The sequence below is a fragment of the Clarias gariepinus genome, chromosome 3 (genome assembly GCF_024256425.1).
Source record: "Clarias gariepinus isolate MV-2021 ecotype Netherlands chromosome 3, CGAR_prim_01v2, whole genome shotgun sequence".
In the NCBI taxonomy this organism is placed as follows: domain Eukaryota; kingdom Metazoa; phylum Chordata; class Actinopteri; order Siluriformes; family Clariidae; genus Clarias; species Clarias gariepinus.
In genome coordinates this window covers 20,837,000-20,857,095 of record NC_071102.1, presented here as the reverse complement: position 1 = coordinate 20,857,095, position 20,096 = coordinate 20,837,000, and the positions used below count along the sequence as shown (strand labels likewise).

General features: G+C 37.9%; 2 protein-coding genes across 4 annotated transcripts in view; both read right to left on the bottom strand.

Annotated features, from left to right (window-relative positions):
* The window catches only part of myo15aa (myosin XVAa), a 33,136-nt gene extending 32,076 nt beyond the window's left edge, over positions 1–1,060 (bottom strand). Inside the window, exons 1-4 of the mRNA XM_053491373.1 lie at positions 978–1,060; positions 781–844; positions 535–644; positions 367–441 (exon numbers count right to left, since the gene is read on the bottom strand). Coding sequence (XP_053347348.1) covers positions 367–441; positions 535–644; positions 781–844; positions 978–1,060 — 332 coding nt within the window. The remainder of the gene's footprint in view (positions 1–366; positions 442–534; positions 645–780; positions 845–977) is intronic.
* A 10,576-nt stretch (positions 1,061–11,636) lies between these two features.
* Positions 11,637–20,090, bottom strand: drg2 (developmentally regulated GTP binding protein 2). Of its 3 annotated transcripts, XM_053493093.1 has the most exons (14): positions 20,005–20,088; positions 19,695–19,794; positions 17,832–17,992; positions 17,648–17,737; positions 17,083–17,143; positions 16,859–16,949; positions 16,692–16,764; positions 16,496–16,586; positions 15,774–15,871; positions 15,420–15,585; positions 14,556–14,614; positions 13,474–13,527; positions 13,260–13,377; positions 11,637–12,993 (listed from the first exon to the last, which is right to left on the bottom strand). In XM_053493093.1, exons 2-13 carry the CDS (start codon positions 19,756–19,758, stop codon positions 13,291–13,293), a joined length of 1,095 nt encoding a protein of 364 aa, XP_053349068.1. In that variant the 5' UTR covers positions 19,759–19,794; positions 20,005–20,088; the 3' UTR covers positions 11,637–12,993; positions 13,260–13,290. The 3 variants fall into 3 exon arrangements, with proteins under 3 accessions (XP_053349068.1, XP_053349067.1, XP_053349066.1); XM_053493092.1 differs by having other exon boundaries at positions 11,637–13,377; positions 20,009–20,090; XM_053493091.1 differs by having other exon boundaries at positions 11,637–13,377.
* Between the last annotated feature and the right edge of the window lie 6 nt (positions 20,091–20,096).

Genomic DNA, 20,096 nt, shown 5'->3' with positions numbered 1-20,096 from the left:
TTCGCATTTAAGTAATGAGCACGGTGTCTGGTTAGACAGACGTGAAATCAAATGCTAAAATGCGTGTGTCATGCCAGCTTGCTTGAGACGACACTGGGTACATTTCAGAGACATGATCCGTACATCCAGTCCTAAGCCAGACACTATCAGTCTTGCATTACAAGTATCTTCTTCTTCTGAGAGAGGTTTAAAATGTTCCAGATCATCAATTGTGTCGACCACAATTGACTCTGATTCCTTAATAAGTTGTGTAAAAACCTGGGTTAAATAGTTTTATAAACTTAAGAGATAATGCATTTTTTAGGTTTAAATATTAACTATAATAAATGATAATATAATATGCTTGTCAACATAATCCAACATTACCTGATAATAATGCATTGGTTCTGTTTGGCATCCATCATTTTTGTGTAAGCAGCATTCGCTATAGCAAATAAGTGCCTGCAAAGAAAGTATCTGAGATGATAGTCTAGCCAGTTCTGGTCTTTGGTGTTTAACAAATAGGAAAAAAGAAAGAAGATACTTAGTTCTTACGGAGGATTTTCTCCAAGGGCATGTCCTTTGTGCTGTAGCACCATGTCTGTCCCGTAAATATTGTACATCTTGTATGGATTTACCCCAACCAGAATACTTCCAATGTATGTCTTTAGAAAAATCAAAATTTTGCCAAACTCATTTATCACTTATGCAGGGTCCATGCACAAACTGACACAAGCCAAAATATATAATCACACAAAAGCTGTGGTGGACAATTTCTGGGAAAGGGTTGAAAATACTTACATAAATCAGTTCTCGTTCAAACCTTTTTTTAAGGTTGAGCAAAACAGAGGCTTCGTGAAGTTCCCTAGAAAAGGAGTTTTAAAGAAGTTTATAACAAGAGCATTATTGTCATTATATTATACTGTATACAGCAGTTGCCTGTACAAATCACCAAATCATTTAACATTAAAAAAAAAAAAAGTTAAAGAAGTTTGTACTCAAGTTGTGTCATGTCCTCAACGCCGTCCTCTTCAGCTCGCTCTCGGTACAACATTGTGGGCAGACTTCGGATAGAGTACATCTGCATGCCAGAGTAAATGCACAAATAAATCAAAGGAAAAAGAATTGCAGCTGAATATATTAAAATATGTAGTAACTATGATGCACTGCTCATTTCTTGTCCTGGGCAAATGCAAAAATGCAGAGAAACTCCAAACTATGTGCTCCAGTGCTGTGCACCTTCTGGACATGAAAAACAACATTACTCCATATATTGTTTGGCATTACACAATGTACTACTGTGTCCTGTATATGTGGTGTAAAAGATTCTTATAAGAAAAATTAAGAAACTACAAAACTCCTAAATGACTAATTACAAGCTAGACAAAATGTACTGATATATGTCCAGGCTTTTAGCTTTGTACCTTATCATACCACTGGCCTTGAGGTTCACCTTCCCTGTCTGGTGACCACTCAGGCTCAGAAACGTCAGCATCTTGTCCAGGATACACGGGGACGACAAAATCCACCAGTTCTTCATCCCTGTACATGGACCATTTTATGAGGTTCTGCACAGTATGGTGTGGAAGGACTCTTTCTGAGGACCAAACATCATCTGGCTCATGAGCATCTATTGTGTGGGCTTGAGCCCAATGTTCACCAGGTTGACCCTGAACCTGAGGTGTCACCACTGCATACCTTGGATCGTCCGGAGATCTCCTCAAAGTTGTGGGTAATTTATATGAGGCTTTGTGTAAATGAACATTCTTCAGGGCGCTTCCCAAAAATGGTGATGTAGGTTGAGCAGTTTCAGCTGTTTTACCCCTAGTAGTAATTGTTCCATCAGGCAGTCTGTAGGTAGCTTTACGAAGATTTTGGTTCTGAAGTGCGCTGGACAGCACAGAAGTTTGTTCTTTCTTCTTGGGCTTTCCGAATAGGCCAGAGGTACTGGGGAGTCTAACGTTACGAAGATTTGTGTTTTGCAAAGCACTTGACAGATGGGAAGAAATATTTTGCTTTGAATCCTGTCCTGAGCTCTTGTTTAAAAGTGTTCCATCTGGAAGCCTGTAGGAAGCTGTGCGAAGGCTAGCGTTTTGAAGAGCATTTGAAAGAAGACTGGAGGGGGACTGCTCAGTTTTCTGGTCCCGAGAAAGGATATTTCCACCTGGCAATTTATAAGAAGCATTACGGAGGTTGGAATTCTGTAAAGCATTTCCTAGGTATGGTGAAAATTGTTTAGTTTCAGTTGCTTGATTAGAACCCCGTGAGAAAATAGAATCGGGAATTTTGTAGGAAGCTTTTTTGACATTGGCATTAAGAAGGGCATTAGATAATACGGAAGGAGATGAAGTTGGTTTTTCTACCTCATTTCTTGATTTGATTGTTCCATCTGGCAACCTGTAAGTCGCTTTACGGAGATTAGGGTTTTGTAAAGCATTTGCCAATACAGATGGTGCTGTTTCCTCTTTTTGGTTTTCTGAGGTCCTAGAAAATATTGCTCCATTAGGTAATCTAAAAGAAGCACCTTGAATGTTTTGATTCTTTAATGCGCTTGACAAAAGGAAAGAATGTCCTTGTGCCTGGACGATAGGTGTAGGGCTTCTCCGTAGAGGAGACATGTATGAAGCATTGCGCAAATTGGTGTTCTGTAGGGCACCAGACAGTAAAGATGGTGACATTTTTAGATGAGGATTTTGCAATGAGTTTGCCAGACCTGGGGAAGAATGCACTGAGACTTGCTGTGTGACCATAGGATGTAAGGATGCAACTCTCTGTAGAGAGGTGCTGAATGAAGAATTACGAAGATATGGATTTTGGAGTGCATTATTTAGCATTGGAGAACCTTGACAAGTGACTTGAACATCTGCCGGTATCACTACTGTAGGAGTAGGAGATGCAACTCTCTGAATAGTTGAGTTATGAGAAGACTGAATTGCATTCTGATTGATGTGTGCCATTAGTGGAGACTGTGCAGGATTAAAGCCTTTAAGTGGTGAATTATATGAAGCAGTGGAAAGATTTGGATTCTGTATGCCATTTGTTAAGAGAAGAGAAGGACCCTGAACCACTGTCTTGTCAAATGATATTATTTCTTGAGGCTGGCCACCAGGTGTAACACTAAATGAAGTATGGTTGATGGCTTGATTATGCAGGGGATTTGTTATTAAAGAAGTAGAAATATTCCCATGTTGTGGTGAGTGCACAAGAACTGGTGTGCCAAGTCTCATTGGGAGATGAGGCGAGCCTGGTCTTAGTGGGATATTGGGGGAAACTGGACTTGCTGGGAGATGGGGTGAGCCAGGTCTCATTGGGGAATAAGGCGAGCCTGGCCTCATTGCAAGCTGAGGTGATCCAGGTCGTCCTGTTAGATGAGGTGAACCTGGTCTCATCGACATCTGAGTTGGTGTGTGCATCAGGGGTGGTGGTGGCAATGATGATCCCAATCCATTCATTAAAACTTGCTGCGGAAAATGAGCATCACCATTCATAACAATAGGTTGGCTTGCCCCCGCGACGGACTGCCTTAGTGGAAGAGGATTTATTGGTACTCTTACAACAGGACGACCTCTCCCAACAGGTCGATGATAACCTCTCTGGGGATTTGGAGTTCCTGTTGGGAAAAATCTTTTTGAGTCTCGGAATGCTGTGGGTCTAGAACCTTGTCTGCTTAACATAACCGGAGATGAGGTTACACTTTGATGCATAGATCCTGAACCTATTACTCCATTGTGGATGGAAGATCTGAATGGAGATATGTTTTGGTTTAGAGTATGTTCCTGGTGGCTTCTTCTTTGCAAAACGGGATTGACAGGGGACGGTTTAACAGTGCCCATTGGTACTTTATTTCGACCAAATCCTCTAAATCTACGTGTAGATGGATGGGTAGCCAAACTTTGTGTATCATGCTGGATTCTAGCAGAAAATCTTGATGGTGTAGGGGAAAGAGGTCGCTGAGAGCCTGTGGCAGAAGAGGACATTGGTCTTGGTGATCCTGTTCTTTGAGCATGAGGGGGTCCTGGTGGATAATGTGCAGATTGTCGATCAACTTTTGGAGATAGAGGAGGACTCATTCTTCTTAAAGATGGTTGTGACGAATCAGCAACTGATCTTGAGGATATAAATGAGTCATGTCTTTTTCCACCAATTGGCCTGAAAGGACTTGGAGGAGGGCCTGAGTGTAAACTTTGCCGTAGGCTCAGTCTTGGAGATGAGGGAGGGCTTTTTCTTTTTAATGATTCATGCAATGGACTTCCTCTTTCTACAACATTAGGTGAGTGTCCTCTAGAAGATAAAGGTCTTCTTTGGGGTATGGGAGACTTTCCCTTCAAAGGGACTGTCGGAGATGGTCCTCGTCTTGAAAATTGTGGGGAAGATGGAGGGGTAAACCTTTTTTGAAGAGGTGATGGTGGTCTTTGTGTACTCATATTCCATGATGACTGACCAAATACTCTTTGTTGTCTTGGTGAAAACCCAGGACCTATTACCTGCTGTTGGGTATCAAACCTTTGGTGGGATAGAGGACTTCTTCGTCCTGGTAAAATTTTACCCCGCCTGATAGAAAGCTGTGGGGAGACATGAGGACTTCTTCGTTTTAGTGTTGTTTGTTGCATAGTCTCAAAAGGAAATTCAGGTCTCTGAAGCATAGGATCTGGATAGATGTAAGGGGCATTTACTTGATCAACATAGCTTGGGTCAAATCTCCTTGCAGATAAAACAGGGGATACTGGTGTTGAGAGTGGCATGTGACCCACAGGTCCAAACGAGTGTCTGCTTAGAGTGGGTGATACTGGCATGGGTGGAGGAAAAGGAGACCTTGCTTGAAGTAATGGGGAAGATGGCAATTGTGGTGACTGGACAAAAACAGGACCACCACTAGGTAATGATGGAAATGCTGCTGGTGATTGTTGGACCAAAATAGGGCTCCCACCCGTTGTTACAGGAAATGCTGCAGGTGTTTGTTGAACCAAAACAGGACTGCCAGCTCTTGCTGGAGGAAATGCTGCTGGTGTTTGTTGGACCAAAACAGGACTGCCAGCTCTTGCTGCAGAAAATGTTGCCGGTGTTTGTTGGACAAAAACAGGACTGCCAGCTCTTGCTGTAGGAAATGCTGTTGGTGTTTGTTGGACCAAAATGGGACTACCACTTGTCGATACAGAAAATGCTGTTGGTGTTTGTTGGACCAAAATGGGACTTCCACCTGTTGCTGCTGTAAATCCTGTTGGTGTTTGTTGGACCAAAACAGGACCGCCAACTGTTGCTGCAGGAAATGGTGTTGGTGTTTGCTGGCTTAGCATAACAGATGCTGTGGAAGAATGTTGTGGAATTTCTACCATTTGCTGTGACATGTGTTGAGGAAACCCCATAGTGTGAGGAAATATTTGAGGGTTTTCATGTTGCATATCAGACATCATTTCTAAATCATTGAGGGCAATATGCGGAGACGGTGGATTCGCAATTTCAAGTTTCTCTTTTCCAAACAGTCTGACTTGTGGTCTCGGAAGCCGAAACTGATCTTCAATCACTGTATTTTCCATTGCTAGATGTGCATTTTCATTGCCAAAAATCTCAGATGGCTCAGTCTGTTCCATTATATCTCCCATTAGGTGAGTGTATGGCTGATTAACCCCAAAAAGAGGATCTAGATAAATTGATGTAGGTTTAACAGTATAGTTGTACATATTTTGGTTGTATGGATTTGGGTAACTTGTATACATCATCTGAGCATCTGTGGGCCAGTCTTGGACCCCATAAAAATTTTGCTGATTACCATAATAATCAAACTGCTCTGGGTAAGCCGCATAATTGTAGTATTCAAAATCATTTCCATAGTTGGCATATTCTTCTTCAATTGGATAACCAGCTTCATTATAATATTCAATGCCACTATCAAAATAACCATATTCATCCATTCTTTGCTGCCTAGGATCATAATAGTCCATTTCATTATCATAATAGTCATATGGTTGTCCTTCATTGAATGGGTCAAAGTAGTCTTCAACGTAATAGCCATATTCATCTGTATAAAGGGGATCATAATAATCACTCTCGTCACCATATAAACCATAATCATCTTCGGGATAAGAATCATACTCTTCATCATGGTAGTCAAAGAGATATGGTCTCCTGAATCGTTCGTGACCATATTCATGGTGATCCAAATATCGCCCTCGTGGGCTGTTTCTTTCATAGCTCCTTAAATCGTAGTCGTCTTCCCCATAGCTAAATTCTGCCTCGTCATATTCATATCCTTGGTTCTCATAATCATATCTATCCATGTTTGACTTGCGACGACGAGTTGAGCGACCTAGCCTTCCCCGAGATGTTTTAGATGATATGAATTTACTAATGAGCCAATTAGTAGCCCCCGCAATCTTTCCCATAAGCCATCCCTTAGCCTTGAATTTTGGAGGTGCACTAGTCTTTTTGCCCATAAATCCTTTCAATTTGCTCCCTAGACCAGAAGTTGCAGCTGCATTACTTTTTGTTTTTCCACCAATGTTGAGCAGCAAAAGAGATTTTTCACCTTCTTTCTTCTCCACTTTTTTTTGTCCACCACTTAAAAAACCTGACATGAATTTAGATGTATTCTTTAGATCTTCAGGTTTGGACTTGCCAAGTCCTGCAAGCAACTTTGACGGATTCTGAAAAGCTTTCAAAGGGGTAACTTTTTTTTTCTTTGACAGTCGCATAAAAAGTCTAGATGTAGTTTTAAGACCTCTTTTCGGCTTTGTGGCTGGTGGTTGGGCCTTTGCTTCTGCCTTTAATAACTCTGCATCTGAGCCATCTTCAGATTCACTAGTTACAGCTGGCTTTCCCTTTCCTTTTGCCTTCTTAGGATCTTCTTTTACTTTGCCTTTTGCAGGTGGTTCTTTAGTCGCTGCCTTAGCCCCTGGCTTTGCCCCTTTTTGTCCATTTTTTGCTCCTTGTGCAGCTGCAGCGGGTTTCTTTGGTGGCATTTTATGTTAGTTTATATAAAAAATAATTTTTGTTAGTTTATAACAAAAATAATGTCAGAAAATTTCACTGTAAAAAAAATGGTGCATTTCAATAGATAAAAAATGGCAAAGATAAAAAATAAATAAATAAGGATAAGAATAACAAAAAAAATTGTGGTCTAGCTTTCTTTATCACAGTCCCAAATCAAAAGCAGGTTTTCTTTCATGCTGCAAATCAGAAGCATGCTTTCTTCAATGCCACAAATATTACACTCATTCAGGACTCTACCTTGCATGGTTTTATCCCTCATTAAAAAAATGTCCAGTCCAACAGATTCTGTCCATTAGCTGTTGTGCTGATTTGGCAAAAAGATTTCCCACAGTAAAGATGACCTCTGCATTAGAATCCCTTTTGTCATGCGCTTGTAGCTCTTTAAACTGTCTTTTCCTGAAGGTACTCCAGGTACATATCTGTCCTTGGCGAGTCTGAGAAAGTGTTCTCACAAAAGTCTAGGAAACGTGTCTGAAAGTATGCGAGGGCTCCCTGTTATAGTTGGAAAGGGCACCTTAAATGTATCAACTACACTCACTTAGAGTAACATTATCTCTTTGGTTCATTCCTGTATAAATTATGCAGTTCAGTGAGCTGTTACTAAACTGTCTGAGAAACATTTGCAAAGAGCAGAAGAATACAGCTGTACGAATGAAGAGCAAATAGAAGGTGAGTGAAAATGGCAAGAAATAAATGTAAAATTATGTTTTTTCCCCATTACAGCCTTTTGCAGAAGTAAGTGCTTTTTTGTTACATATGATTTTTTTGGTTTGTGCATTTGCTTTTGTTGCCATATTCCAAAAGACAGTGATCTAATGATTTACTGGAGCATACATTTTATTGCCAGAAAGTATAATACCAAATAGATTAGAACTGCCACAAAAAAGAAATGCTCAAATTGTAGCTTTATACATGTTTTTAATCCTTTACTGTTATATGAGTTTTCCCTATTATCTTATTCATTTCTATTTCTGCACCACCCACCACCACCCCACCCCACCCCACCCCCAGTATGTTCAGAAAGAGGATTCTGGAGAACTTGCTTGAGTTTGCCTTTCGCTACTGTGTGCTCTTGTTATTAAGAAGTTGCCTGAAATATTTTGCCATTGTTTTGTTGCTGTTTTAAATTTTTCATTTCTAGTGATTGATGTTAATTCATTGACGATAGATTAATATTCTAAGAGTTCATGTCACTAGGAGTAATACATTCTTAATAGCTAGCCTGTATTCAGCTTACTAAGATATGATGAAATATTAATTGAAAAAGCTCTAAATATATCTACAGTAATCCTTTTGTTTTTGTCAGGTTTTATTCCAGAGAGTTAACAGATCATTCTTTTAGTTTTTGTGATTATTGTGACAGTGCAACAGCGTTTAGAGTTTGAATTGGCTTATTCTATTGCAAAATAAAAATGCATTAATATACTACAGATATAGATAGGGATCAGGAAAAAAATATGATAAATCTTTTGTTTCTTTTTTTTTTTTTTACACATGAAAATCAAGACAGAGCAAAAAAAAAAAACTGAAAGCATTTAGTCCAAATATAGACTTCGCTCATTATCTCAGCCAAAAGCCACGGTGTCAGGTTCCAGTCAAGTGCTCTGGGGAACTTCTGTCTCGAATTTCATGCACAAGCTCGAATGTGTGAAACAAAAACTGAACAGCGATCTTGGCCGTACATGGATGCAAAGCCAGTGACGTGTACACTGTATATTGTTTCCATGTTGTTTTATTGGTTTATTAATAATAAAAAATATATATTATCAATTGTTGGTACATCACATCACATGTTCTGCCTCATTTGTTCTGTTGCTTTAAACATATTTCAGGTGTTGCTCTTATAAACTGCATGGTGTCAGCAGTAAACCAGCATCGTAAAGGGCCAATATTGATATGAAATTAATAAAAACACAATGTGATAAAGTCTAATTAAATTTTTATACTGTGGTTTATGAATTCACAGGAATTTTAGGAATATTCCTATGTATTCCCAACACAATATTTATTACTGTATACATGACCTTGTGGATGTGAATAAGCAATATTAGTTACAAAACATTTTACTACAACAAGAAACTAACATACAGGTACAAATATTCCCAACAATATAGATGTTCTACTTATACCATATATATAATTTCACATAAAATTTGATTGATATTGAGTGTGATAATGAATTAGGACTATGTGATGCTGTTCAAAGTGTAAAGGAACAGATGTCTAACTTTAGACCACATCCCTCTCGAGAATCATGTGTTCTACTCAAAAGTAACCTGTTTCACTTTAACTTCTAAAAGATTCAGATTGTGTTTCCAAACAGATAAAAAGTCCTAACAATAATTTCTGTGGTCATGCCCAGGATTTAAGTAACCGTCTACAGCTAGGGCGTCTTAACTCCAGGACGACCCTGTACCCAGGCATTTTAATAGGATCACGAATGTATGTACATTGTTCAAAGTTGTTCTAAATTAAACAAATATTGATTTAATATTATTTATGGATTAATCTTATCATTTTGATTCATGCACATTCACATTTTATACAAACTTTCATAATTTCTTTTATGTAAAGCTACTTTGTGACAATGACAACTGTTAAAAGCGCTATACAAATAAAATTGAATTGATTAAGCAAAAGGTGACGATCTTAAATCGATCAGCGCTAATAATTCCGGCTAGAAAAAGTCAGTATGTGACACTCAAAACACGTTCTGTACCTCTGATACACAATCGCTTCATTAGGCTTGAATCAATATTATTGCTAAATGATAAGCAGTGCGGATCAGACAGTTCACTTTAAAGGTAAGAAATATTAAATAAGACCTGCTAAAATATGTTTCTGCAACAGAAGCATGTTTTAACACAAACATATGCAAATATTTTATTAATGCTGTGCTGCTTTAGTGTCTTTATCGGAAGTGTTATTACCGTCACATTTACACCATTCGGCAAACGCCCTTACCCAGAACAACATACATTTTTATCTCATTATACTAAACATCTGAACAGCTTAAGGTTAAGTGCCTTACTCAAGGGCCAAATACTAACAACTTGGTGGTGGTGGTGGGGTTTGAACCTGTGCCCTTCTGATCAGTAACCTAATGCCACCCCTGACCCGCTGTACCATCAGCACGTTTTTTGCAGTAGATGGCAGCAGAGTTCTACAGCACACTATTGTATGAGCTCATCAACATGACTGTGCAGACCTGTGTAAGACCTCAGCAGCATTTAAGAAATAACAAACAATAAATAATAAAATCAACATGTACTGGTTGTTGTGTGCAGCTCCACATGGAATATTTAACTGACAAACCATCAGTTTTTTTAAGGTAGAACCATGTTTACTAAAATGGCAAGTGCTACACATATCTGACTTTAATTGTTTATATACATATTGATATTAAATAATGAATAATAATAATTCTAATCAGATGACAAGTTACACTCTTGAACATAGAGCCAGTCACCAATCACATATGGCTCAGAAATTGGAAATCAATCTTAAAAAACTATATATATTTTAATTTATGTCTCAGTAACCATATAAAACTTTTCATTTAGTTTCCCAGAAATGCTACTGTAGATTTCATCCTAGACAATGTTTTAATTATGGATGGATTTCCATCATCCACTGCTAGATATAATAGAGAAAAAGAGGACATCATCATATCAAAGATCCATATGAAATATTTTTTTTAAATTGCTTTTAAATGAAAAATGATATAAATGATATTGCTGTAATTGATGTTTTTTTTCTTTATGAAATTTCTAGAAATTATAAAACCACCCAACACCACACCAGTGTTTATTCAACATTTTTGCTACCAAACATTACTTGAGAAAAAGCTACATGTGCATCACACCTGTCACGTTGTGCCATATGGTTTGAGCATTAAATATGCAGACCTGTAGTTTATCTCAGTAGCATCAAACTCACTCACCTTCACTGCACTGAACAGAATGATATCGCCGCGACTCAAGTAATTCCAAAACAAGCTCTCTCCATTCTGCTTATCCTTATTTATGTCACAAGAGAGACTAAAGGCCCAGGGTGGTCCTGCTTAAGAGTTTTGATATTTTTCCCAGGCCGCACTTGCTCGCCGTGTTGTACGCCCCGAGTGCCTCCGCATGCATATTTAATGACGTCTATTATGCTAGTTTTCACTAATGAATAGAAGCAGCGGCTCTAGGTTTTCAGATGAATAAAGGGAAGGTAACAGTTGGCATCTTGTAAGTGCACAATTAAGCACATTAATGCTTACAGGAGACAAACAGCATCATTAAAGTCCAACTGAAAGTGTCTGAACAATTGTATTTTCTGGAGACATTTCACCAATAAACACAACATAAAGAAATTTTTAAAAATGACATGAAGCAGGAATCGGAATTAATTTAAGGATACAGTCACTAAAACATGTGGAAGACAAACACTGGTGTTTTGAACAGTGACGTTCCAGCATGTTTTCTATAACAGCATCCCATACAAAGAATGTTTCGCATATTAAATGTTTAAATGTCTATTTATATATATAAAATCATATTGTTAAGAAGAAGAAGATTTTGTATGAAATGTTTCTTCATCACATTACCCAGGGTAAACCACATCAATGCCTCAGGCTATTAATAATTATACAAGCTGAACTCACATTTTTTCAAACACACAAAATGTCTTGTTAATATTTTATTTATCAAAGACAATGAGCGTTTTTATATCTCTTACTGACAAGTCACTCGTTTTCATTTTTGAATTTTTTATTTTAATTTTTTACTTGACAGGAGTACTGGTTTGTAAGCAGTACAAAATATTAACCTGCTGCCAAATATCGACCAGGAGCGTTCAAGTCAAACCAGGACTTGTGATGAAATTTCATGTGAATGAAGTAAAAAATAAAATAAAAAAGATTGACATTTACAGATGACTTCAAGCACAGTACGGTGATGAGACTCTTAGCTGCAGTAATACATATGAACATTGCGAATGTTTTAAAGAAGGCAGCATGTCTGTGAATGACAATCTTGGCCGTGGCGACTTGGAGCTCACTGTAGTCTCAGCGGGTAAAAGCCTGATCACTGAAAATCGACAGGTGACTTGTCGCCAACTTGTGGAAGAGAAAATCTGTCTGTGTGAACATTACAGAACTCGGCTGGAAGTTATCGCCACGTCCCCTGGACAGTCCTGACCTCAATCCAAGACATTTCCACATGTTTGGGCAAACATTAAAGGAGTTCCTGGGAGGCTGGCGTTTCAAGAATTCATGGCTCCAGCACACTGAGAAAACATTCCAAGCACTAGTGAAACTCAGGCATAAGTGCATTAGTGTAGCAGGGGACTATATAGAGAAATAAAGGGAGTTTTTAATTTATTCACTCTCTACACTGCTTATTCTGTACAGGGTCGTGGAAGGTCTGAAGGGGCTACCGCATGGAACTCGGGGCATATGAAGTGGGGTACACTCTGGACGGGGTGCCGATCCTTTGCAGGGAACACAAGCGCACACAATACATGGGCAATTTGGACATGCTAGTAAGCCTAATCTGCATGTATGGGGAATGTGGAAGGAAAACCACAGTCACCTCATAACTGTGTTCGGTTATTCTGCACAATCATTAGTCCCAGTTTGACTTGAATGTCTGTTTTTCTGTATTGCAAATATACAGTGAGGGTAGACATTCTAAACCATGTCTTGCTTTGATGTATATGGGTTTTAGACAGACATGAAAGAAGTAAATAGACAGCAACAGTTTTATATCTTTCCCATTATCATGACTTTAATTTCCCGTCTAGAAGTGAAAATTTTGGATTGTTGTTCATTCTGACGATGGAAACAAACGGATAGGAATTCTGGAATCCCCCTTCCTGCATTTAACAGTATTATAGAGTTTTCAGTTTAAAGAAAAAAAATAAAACACCAGCGGAGACACGACCTGGTCACCTTTAGTCTTCAAGATGATGCCTTTGTGCTGTTCAAGGTTAAGAACAAAAACTCTAACTCTATGCCAAGGCCAGGTGTTGCTCTTAAAACCACTAAAGGAAAATCGGCAAAGGTATTATTAATGTATTAATAGCTAAACCTTACTCAATCAATATTTTGTGTACATTTTATCATAAAACTTCGGGTGTCTGTTTATTTGCTGCATGGTCTGTGTATTTTGCGATCCATCCTTGTTTTGTTTAGCACACTGCTCAATAAAGGCTCTCTCTTTTTAATGACATTTGGTTAAAGTAAATGCATAAAGCACTTGTATCCAAAAAAAAAAATGGGTAAAAAAAATTATCTTTTCTAATTATACCATGATCCTATGGCTGAAGACGTGAGATTTATTATTTCTTCACGATCTGAATTACATCCTCGTGTTCCATGATGTGCGTCAGTCCTACTCGCTGCGGGCTGTACTTCGTGCTCGTTCCCTGCGGAGCGCCCAAAAAAACACCAAAGCCTTTTCGTTAAAAACTGATCACCACAACCATAAAGTAAAGCATTACACTTCTGAAGAGCAAACTTACCCAGACAAGTGCGTACTTAAACTGGCTGGCTAATGTTCTGTGGATCCTGTGGCACTGTGAAGAAAAGGGGGAAAATCAGGCCGTGTTAAATACTGGCACTGTTTCCAAGAAGAAAAAATAAAGGTTTTCTCTTTCTAGGCATGATTTGAGTTTATAATATTTTACTTTAATGTAAAACTTATTAAAAAATAAATTAAAAAATAAATAATTTAGTGTTTTCTAAATTAAAAAAACTTTACAATTTTGGAGGAGGAGACGTGTACAGTCTTACTGTCCACCTTACTAGAAACAGCCGTTCAGTGCTGTGAAAAAGTATTTACACCTTTCTGCCTTTTTTTTTTTTACATAAAAGTCATGTGGCATATTAAACATAATCAAATTGTAAATTGTTAATATTTAGGCATGATAAGCATAATATTTATTACTATTTTGTAATAAACTTGTATATAATTACGTTAGTGATTTTTGATGATGGAAACAAAATGTTCAGAGTTTAATATAGTCATGTGGTTTGTTTTGGTGATTCGAATGATCTGGTTCGGTACAATAAAGTGATTCAAATCTTTAACTTTTGTTTTTCATGCAATTTCAAACATTTATTGTGAAGCTTTTATTTCACCTGTTTTACAATTAAAGATTTTATATAAACATGGATAGACATGCAGTATATAGTGCTGAGAAAAACTATCTTGATTTTTTTTTCGTCACACTTAAATGATTGAGATCATAAAGCAAATTTACAGAGACATACAATCCGGTTCATAAATTTTGGAACAAAGAGGTTTTCTTACTCTGTACACCTCCACGATAAATTGAAAATAAAACACTCAAGATGTAAGTAGAGACTTTTAGCTTTAATTCCAGGAGTTTGGCAAAAGTGGGCACTGACTACCCGACTAAAGTCACACTATTCTGATGAATGAAGCTCTTAACTCGTATCTCTATGTTTATAACTCTGCTGCTGCCACATTATTACTGGATAACTTCATGGATGTCCGGAGGTAGAGGTGTTCAAATTAAAGTGTGTATATACATGTTTATAAATAAATAAATAAATAAATATAATAATAATAAAGTCATACCACATGTTCTACTGATGCACCTCTTCTCATGATGATAGGGTCACCAAAGTCCGGCCGCTCTATTTAAAAAACAAAGGGAACAAATACAGCAGATCATTTGTTAAACTTTACAGAGTCAAACACCTACTGATACTCTTGCCACATGCAGTAGTTAAAAGTGGTTCACATTTTCTGCCGGAATTGGGTTATATTTCTTTGGAATTGGTCAATTTTATATATATATAAAAAAGGCGACATTAGAAAGTGTTGGCACGTGGCGTAGTGGTTAGCACTGTGGTCTTACACCTCCAGGGTTTAGGTTCAAGTCCCGCCTCGAGTCTGTGTGCGTAGAGTTTGTTCTCCCCGTGCTTGGTGGGTTTAATTGCTGTTTCCAAATTGCCCAAAGTCTGCGTGCACGCACCTACAATTGATTGGCACTTTTGTGTCCAAAGTCTCCTGGGAAAGACTCCAGGCCCTCCCCTAAATATTTTAAAAAGTGTGAATCGATCATGAAACGAAAACTGACCCGTCTATTCAATTAGTGTGAATTGAATACCAAAAGATGAATTGATTTGCATAATCAATAAAATTGCACAGCTCTAGTGACTATGGCTCGTTAAATATTTAAGGAAAAAATAAACCTGACAGCATTAAAAAGAAGATGACGCAAGTGAACAGTAACACATTCTGCAGTAAATCTGGTTATTTGCAAAGTCTTAAACATTTCAAAGCAAACACACAGTCCTGAAAAGCATTTTATATCAGTGGAATGAAAAATGTTATACTCTAAATAGATCCTAAATGGCAAATTTTTTTTACTATTACTGTTACCTTTGTGTAGGGTGTAAAAGGTGACGTCACCTGAGAGCGTCTTTTTAATCTTACCTCCTCTCTTCTTGGTGTAAAGGCAGATCAGAGCCAGGTATTCCCACAGCTGCTCCAGGAGGTAGTCTAGATTCAGTTTCATGCCGCAGCTGATCACCACGCTGTTGGCCTGACGGGCGAGACGGTCTACTTCCTCTATTGAGATCTGGTCCACTTTGTTGTACACCTGTCAGATTTTTGGGGATATGACAAGAATTTTATTATATTCTATAAAAATTTTATTTTAATACTAAGTTATCTTATATATACTGTTGCGTTAATGATTCCTAAAGAAGACTAATCTTACTCTGTGTGTGTGTGTGTGTGTGTGTGTGTGTGTGTGTGTGTGTGTGTGTGTGTGAGAGAGATACTCACATATAAACAAGGCATGTAGACTCTGTTGCCCACGAGGACGTCAATAAATTCATCGGGTGTACAGTCTTCTCTAAACAAAACTTCAGCATTGAAGATTTCTAAGAAACCAAATTAAGGGACTACAGTATATCCGTATCACACCTATACAGTAGGTGATAAGAGAAGTCCAGTAAGGACAAAGCAGATAAAGGAGCAGAAATGGGCAAAGAACTTCAGTAAAAGTGGAGATTCCTATAGCAGACAGTGGTCAGTGCTCAAGTAAAAGTAGAAGTCCTCCATTTACATGCCTGCTTGAGTAAAAGTAAAAAAGGACCTACATTCAAATTTACTTAATTATCAAAAGAGCAGGTTTATCTCAAAGCTTAATTATCTCAAAGTAAAAAAAAAAAACCCTCTCTCGACTGTAAACGTGCTATTTTTACAGCTGTTTGCAAGCAGATCAGCTTCTGAATTAAAAAATCTGTTACACTATTAGGCGTCTCCAAAAATTAGCAAGTCACGTGGTTATGCATAACAATTCTCGCTTCAAATACTACATACCTACAATCCAGAAATGTAATTAAATAAAAGCACAGATATTTGCTGCAATTTTAAGCGGAGTAAAAGTAAAAACATATCCTACAATAAAACTACTCAAGTAAAGTACAGACAGGTGAAATATCTACTCAAGTACAGTAATGAAGTAAATGTTCTCAGGCACCGTCCAGCTCTGTAAAGGATACTGTATTCATGAAGAATGAGCTGCACAAGCTTCTCAGAGCACTGTGTGAGAGGAACTGTTGAATTAAAGGACAGACCTCCACCTTTCTTAGGCTATAAAGAGGAAAAAAAAAATGATATTTAGTATAATTCTTCATCAGACAGGTAAATGTTTACTTACAACATATTAAATATTCATGTGATTAGACATAAAGACACCTTAAAGTAAATATTGGGTTTGCACCGGTTGAGTCTTATGCCAACAGATTCAAGCTCTTTTTCCAGAAGTTCCCTAAAAGGAAAAAAATATATACATATACAGTATATATGGAAATAAGATCAAAAAGTTTCAAATGCTTTTATAGCTCACGGATCAGACCACTTACCTTTGCACATCACCTTTGGTTGCGTCCAGCATCATGATAACCACGTCCGCAGTCCTGGCTACAGCGATCACCTGTCTGCCTCTACCCTTTCCTATTTAAACAAAAAACAAAAAACAAAACAGTATCGTATAAAAACTAAGAAAGAGAATGAACCCTATGAACCAAAAATGACATCAGCCTTAAAAATAAACAAATAAATAAATAAATTAGAAGAAATCACACACCTTGAGCTGCTCCTTCGATGATTCCGGGCAAATCCAGCAACTGTATGTTGGCACCTTTATACTGGTGGAAGTTGTCATGAAAGATTAGAGTTTTAAAAATTAACGACTGTTTCATGTGGTGTGTTCAAGTCAAACCAGGACTTTTAATTGCGACAGTTCTGAGAGTAAAAATTACTCTGATACACTAATGCACTTATCCCAGTGTTTCACTAGTGCTTGGACACCATCAAGGTAGAAAGTTTTCTCAGTACGCCCAGAGCCGTGATCTGACTGTTTGTCTTATTCATGTCTAAAACGCCTTGGAAATGACTTGAACAGTTTGTGTTAAAGTTAACTGTTTCTACTTTCTGAATGTTGACAGAAACGAATGCAGTGTGCTACCACCCGTCCGTGTTCATTCACGGAAGAACAGCCTCCTTTAAAAGCATTTGCTTTTACACCTTCATTCACTATCCTCATCTGTCAGCTGCTTTCGTCAGTCCTGGTTTCACCTGGACGTGCCTCATAAATATATAAATAAAATTCCCAGTTAATGTACTGAAAGTAAAGAAGTAATAACACCTACCTCAATAACACCTGGGATGCAGGTCAGTGTAGTGAACTCGTATGAAGCTGCTTCGCTTTCCGTTGCGGTCATTAAGCTCAGAAAAGTAGACTGTAAAAAAAACAAAAAAAACAAACACGTTTATACATGGCTGCATATCAAGCTGCTTGAAGGCAGATTTCTGCAATGATTCTATTAACGTTACCTTGCCAACGGATGGGAATCCAATTAGAGCCACCCTGGCATCACCTGATTTCATAACATCAAAGCCTTCACCTTTGGCTCCAGATGATTTTGAAGGCTCCAGGAGCTGGGCTCTGTACTTGGCAAGCTTGGCTTTTAGCAATCCAAGATGGTACTCGGTCGCTGCAAACACAATCGATTAGAATCAAATGGTGAGAGAGATTAGAGGGCTTTATGTGATTAATCAGAGTATGTCAACTCAACTCTGTGACTGTAAACTATTCAAAACGTTACAAAGTTTCCATCAATCTTTTTATAGTACTGTGCAAAAGTCTTAGGCACCATATTATCTTCAGTATAAATGATGTTCTGTATGTTTATAGAGCAATCTATTAGATGACAAACCAGTTTTTATATAAAAAAAAATATATACAAAACCCTAATGTTGGCTCCTGGGTTTTGCTGAAAAATAGAACCAGAAGTAAACCAAAGGTGAAAAAAAAAGTCAACCAGAAACAAGGTCATAGGTGACCCAGGTTCACTGATGCACATTGGGAGCGACGGCTGGGCCGTGTAGTCCGATCTAATAGGAGTGCTACTGTAGATCAGATTGATGAAAAGGTTAATGCTGGTTGTGATAGAAAGGAGTCCCAACAGACAGTGCATCACTTTATCGATCCTGAAGGAAAGTCAGATATCCAGCAGCAGTAAAGACAGTAACACACACAGAGACATGTTGTAGATGTGATTACACACTGTATATCTTACATACAGTCAGTATAACGGTTTCCCAATTCAAAAGTAGACTCAAGGCGCATCTCTTTAATCTGGCATACATGTAACTCATCCCATAACCTCATGTTAATATAAATAACTTCTGTTATATTGAACTTTCACCTGCACAACACACATGATAACACACATGATATAAACACATGTTATTTCTATCCGTTATCACCCAGGTGAGGATGGGTTCTTTGTTGAGTCTGGTTCCTCTCAAGGTTTCTTCCTATTGCCATCTCAGGGAGTTTTTCCTTGCCACTGTCGCCGTCACCCTTGGCTTGCTCATCAGAGACAGTTCATTCATCATTCATTCATCTCATTATTATCTAGACAAAGCTTTCTCTCACATACACACTTCCAAATATTTTCTTTTCTAAAAAATTCTTTCATTTTTGTGAAGCTGCTTTGAGACAATGACCATTGTAATTGAATTGAATATACACAGGGTGAGAATGTGAGAACTGACCAGACGTTACTAGTGCAATGTTAAGAACAACCACAAAAAAAACTACAAGATATACAGTACTGTTTTATATATTCTTCTGTAATGTTATTAATTTTTAAGTCATATACGGAAATACTGAATGATTTTGTACATAATTATGCAGACATAATAAACATATATAACAAAATAGGTACAGCATATAATATTGTGTCTAAGACTTTCACACAGTCCTGTATAATCAGCATAGAAATAAAGCAAAGTTGTTGTTTTTTTAATGGAACTATTAAGTGAAATGAAGTTAGATGCAGTTTAACCTTGATGTGTGGCAAAGTGTTGAGCAATCCATCAACCTGACAATCCAAAAACCTAAATTATTAAAGTCTTGGCATATAAATACACAAGATCCATATTAAGCCTGGAGTGTTTATGAAGTCAGAGTCAGTATTACAGTATTTACAAAGAACTTCATATTTTATATCCAAAATATACCTCAGTTTAATACCTCTTCTTATCTTTTTACTCTTAAACATAAACCTGGTCATCACATCAAACACTCTCACACACCATGCTGAGTTTAGAATGAACCTGATGTGTGTGTGTGTGTGTGTGTGTGTGTAGAGAGAGAGAGAGAGTGAAGCTAACACACATCTCCTCTACCTTTATTTTTCTGAGTTCGAGCGATTTCTCGCTCAATCTCGGCTATCTTCTCCAGGATCCCCATCCTCCCACAGGTCCGAGGGCTTCACACACGGGCAACCTGTGAAAATAATCAGCATTACCACATTTTACAGCCAGTCTCATGTCTGGCTAACTAGCAAAACTAGCAAGTAGGGCTCTTTTTTTTTAGCAACTCATGAACCACCTTAGCAACCAAACAATGAATAAAAGAACATCCATTATTATATATTACACATTAGAAATGATGTAAGTATATCTAAAAGTTAATGCTTGTATGAGGAACACTCACGCACTGGCTGTAAAATGATGTAAAAACAACTGTTTCGTACAAGTCTGCAGCATGACCAGGTGATGACGTCACCGCCATCCGAAAAGACAGGC

Bases quoted from the DNA above. Each gene is read 5' to 3' on its own strand.
- drg2 (XM_053493092.1), bottom strand. From the start codon at position 19,758: ATGGGGATCCTGGAGAAGATAGCCGAGATTGAGCGAGAAATCGCTCGA. The intron at 17,144-17,647 runs GTAGGTGTTATT...AACTTCCACCAG, and splicing joins GCATCCCAGGTGTTATTGAG to TATAAAGGTGCCAACATACA. The intron at 16,950-17,082 runs GTGTGTGATTTC...TTGTTTAAATAG, and splicing joins CATCGAAGGAGCAGCTCAAG to GAAAGGGTAGAGGCAGACAG.